At 46.6% G+C, this 4,101-nt stretch overlaps 1 protein-coding gene across 1 annotated transcript; it reads left to right on the top strand.

Moving 5' to 3' along the window:
• The first annotated feature begins 1,381 nt into the window (after positions 1-1,381).
• LOC133814891 (uncharacterized) lies at positions 1,382-3,556 on the top strand. The gene is made up of 2 exons (XM_062247797.1): positions 1,382-1,579; positions 2,501-3,556. Exons 1-2 carry the CDS (start codon positions 1,382-1,384, stop codon positions 3,554-3,556), a joined length of 1,254 nt encoding a protein of 417 aa, XP_062103781.1.
• Positions 3,557-4,101: the final 545 nt, after the last annotated feature.

The following is a 4,101-nucleotide window of genomic DNA, read 5'->3' as shown; positions in this document are numbered from 1 at the left end:
TCCAGCAACATCATGCTGTGCGGGATTACACCATACCAGGCACCAGTTTCGCTAACATAAAGCAAGGTGAAGGAGAAAGTTTAAAGAGCTACATTCATAGGTTCAACATGGAGGTGGCCAAGGTGGGAAGCATGACCAGGGGAGAACTCAAGATGGCAATCTTGGCTAGAGTGGGCCCGCGTAGCAATCTTTGGGATAAAATACTCAAAAGGAAAGTCACCGACTTAGATGACTTCTACGAAAGGGCAAAAAAGTACATTCAGGTCGAGGATGGCCATGAAAACTTGAAGGCGGGAAAAAGCGAGCCCCATGTTAAGCCCTCAATCCATGAAGGATTGACTGGGACAAAAAAGAAGAGGGCATACGAGTGGCCGAGAGATGACCACCAGAGAAGGCCCAAACGTAGGGGTGACCCTAGGCAAGCAGCTTACACCTTCTATACAAACCTGACAGACACCAAAGAGCACATCTATCTCACGAATGAAGGTTGGGTTCCCTTCAAGAGGCCTTCAACGATGAGAAAAGATCGGTCCAAGAGGGACCCTAGCAAATACTTTCAGTACCACAATGACTTTGGCCATACCACGGCATAATGCACCCATTTGAAGGAAGAAATTAAAGAGCTCATACGCAGGGGGCACCTAGGCCGATATGTCAGAAGGGAAAATCAGAAATCGGAGAACGAGCTGGTGATACCTCAAGCCCGAGAAAGAGCCCCGTAGATACAAGGAGAAGTGAGAACGATCTTTGGAGGTTCGGGGTTTGGAGGAGAGTCTAGAAAGGGTCAAGACAGGCATGCTAGAGAAGCCAGACGAAGTCCGCCACCGTGTGTCATGAGTCTGGAGCAGTGACCCTCGAAAAGCTTTAAGGGAGAGAATGATTCAATCACTTTCACGGAGGAGGATGCGCGAGGGGTGCACTTTCCCCACAATGATCCTTTGGTGTTGACGGTTCAATTGGCGAAATGCGGGTGCATTGGGTCCTCATAGACAATGGAAGTTCTGTGGATATCTTGTATCGCCCCACCTTGGAGAAGATGGGCCTGGGCGTCAGAAACTTGAGACCTTGCCAATCCTCCTTATATGGATTCACGGGGGACTCAATACAACCCTTAGGGGTGATCGAATTGGCACTCACCATGGGAGAATAACCCAAACAGACCACAGTCATGACAAACTTCGTCGTGGTAGACTGTGTTTCAGCTTTCAATGCGGTATTGGGGAGACCATCCCTAATAGAATTGAAAACGATAACTTCAATATATCACCTAGCCATCAAGTTCCCAACTCCTGGTGGAATAGCGAGTATGAAAGGAGAACAGAGAGAAGCAAGGGAGTGTTATAACACTTCCCTTCGTACGCCTGTGAAACTGCGAGAACCAATGGCGATGGTAGTACATGGAGGCGTAAACCCGCAGGAACTAGACCCCAGAGTCATGGAAAAGCCAGGGGCAGGAACCGTGGAGGAGGTAGAGGAAATCGCGGTGATGGAAGAGCCGTTGCGAAAGTTGAAGGTGGGAATAAACCTTCAGGACGACACGAAGGAGAAGTTGGTGAGGTTTTTGAAAGAAAATCTAGATGTATTCGCCTGGAGTCACGAGGACATAGTGGGGATAGATCCAGCGATCATGTGCCACCATTTGAACATCACCCCCGAGGCAAGGCCCGTTAGGCAGAAAAGACGAGTGCTTGACCCAGAGAGGTATGCAGCCTTAAAGGAGGAGGTTGAAAAATTGAAGGCAAATTGGTTCATCCACGAATCATTCTATCCTGTATGGGTATCGAACCCCGTACTATTCCCGAAACTGAATGGAAAATGGAGGACTTGTGTGGACTTCTCAAACCTCAATAAGGCATGTCCTCAGGACATTTTTTTGCTTCCAAGAATAGATCAGCTAGTGGATGCGACGACCCGACACAAGTTACTCAGCTTCATGGGCGCTTACTCTAGGTATAACCAGATACCTATGGACCCAGCTGATAAAGAGCATACATCATTCATAACGGATAAAGGACTCTACTTCTATAGACTGATGCCTTTTCGGATTGAAGAACGCAGGTGCCACCTATCAAATATTGGTGAACAAAATGTTCGCCAACTAGATAGGAAGGAACATGGAAGTATACGTTGACGATATGTTGGTGAAGACCAAAGATGCCGCAGAACTCAACAGGGACCTAGGTGAGATGTTCGATACACTCAGGAGGTACCGAATGAAGCTGAATCCACTCAAGTGCACTTTCGATGTCTCCTCGGGAAAGTTCTTGGGTTTCATGGTCAACTCCAGAGGCATTGAAGCTAATCCTGAAAAGATAAGGGCCTTAATAGAAATGAGCCCAAGAATAAGAAGGAGGTGCAATGTCTGACGGGATGAGTGGCAACCCTTAATAGATTCATTTCAAGGTCTACAGATAAGTGCCTCCCCTTCTTCAACATCCTAAAAGGGAGCAAAAAGTTTGCTTGGGATGGAGAATGTGAGGATGCTTTTACCAAGTTACAGGAACACTTAGGGAAGCCACCCTTGCTGGCTAAACCTAAAAAGGGTGAAAGACTATACTTGTACTTAGCAGTATCCGAGCATGCCATAAGCATTGCCCTGGTTAGGGGAGAGAAGAGGCATCATCAACCCGTGTACTATGTCAGCAAATGGTTGGTAGATGTAGAGAACCGATACTCGGAGATAGAGAAGTTAGCATACGCATTAGTAGTGGCCTCAAGGAAGTTAAGGCCCTACTTCCATGCCCATGCGATCGAGGTACTCACTGATAGTCCTTTAAGACAGGTCTTGCATAAACCTGACACCTTGGGGAGAATGATTAAATGGTTGATTGAGTTGAGTCAATTTGACATCACTTATACCCCAACGATCGCCATCAATGGGCAAGTGCTTGCGGACTTCATAGTGGAGTTCACCTATCGACCGAACGAAGGAGGAGATGAAGGAGATGGACATCCGGTTGGAGAAGGAGAGCAAAGGAATTTTGAGGAATGGAGCCTGCATGTGGATGGAGCATCCAACAAAGGGGGAGATGGAGCAGGTATCATGATGAATGGACCCGGGGGACACAAGATGTACTGTGCGATACGGTTTAGGTTCGAAGCCTCGAACAACGAGGCAGAATACAAAGTGCTCCTAGCTGGGTTGCGATTGGCCCAGGGGCTAAAGGTAACACATTTACACATTTTTAGTGACTCACAGTTGGTGGTGTTCCAAGTGAAGGGCGAGTATCAAGCGAGGGGTCCTAAGATGGCCACATACTTGGAAAGGGTAAGAGGTTGTCTGGGGCAGTTGGTGGGGTATAGCATAGAGGAAATCCCAAGAGAGAGGAATACCCATGCTGATGCCCTCGCAAAGCTGGCTTCTACAAAGGATGGAAATATCCTTGAGTCAGTGCTTGTGGAATACTTATCGAGGCCAAGCATCATTGATTCAGATGTTCTTATGATCAGCATCCTAAAGGAGTCGTGGGTTGACCCAATTGTAAGCTACCTGAAGGATGGAGCCTTACCAACAGACAAGAGGGAGGCTCAGAGGCTGGTGTATAAGGCTGCCTGATACACCTTAGTAGACAAGATCTTGTACAAGAGAGGGTTTTCCGTGCCGCTTTTCCAGTGTGTTGGTGAGAAGGAGGCGATGAAAGTGTTGTATGAAATACAAATGACTCATGGCTTTCCGAGCCGTTGATGAAAGTAGTACCCTTGCCTCATGGCTTTCCGAGCCGTGGATGGTCCACTCGCACGGTTACCACTTTTCTGACCTTATATCGTTGACGAGTTCTTACCGTCAACTGGTACAACTGTGATATGGGAAAAAATAGCTGCAGCTGCGCTGTGAGGAAAAACTGTTGAGTTTTTGTTAAATTATAGATTTTATAGTGTTGTGGGTTGGAAAAGTTGTATCAGAGTGTCTGTGAGAAAATTTTTCAAGAGTTGGAGCAATGTTTTCAAGAGTTGAAGTAAAAAGATTGGTTTCTACTCCAATACTTACTACTCCATCTGGATCAGGAGGACTTGTGATTTATAGTGATACTTCAAAGTAGGATTAGGATGTGTATTGATGTTGAATGGAAAAGTCATAGCTTATGCATCTAGACAATTGAA

Source organism: Humulus lupulus, chromosome 2 (assembly GCF_963169125.1).
Source record: "Humulus lupulus chromosome 2, drHumLupu1.1, whole genome shotgun sequence".
Classification (NCBI taxonomy): Eukaryota; Viridiplantae; Streptophyta; class Magnoliopsida; order Rosales; family Cannabaceae; genus Humulus; species Humulus lupulus.
This window is presented reverse-complemented; position numbering and strand designations above follow the sequence as displayed.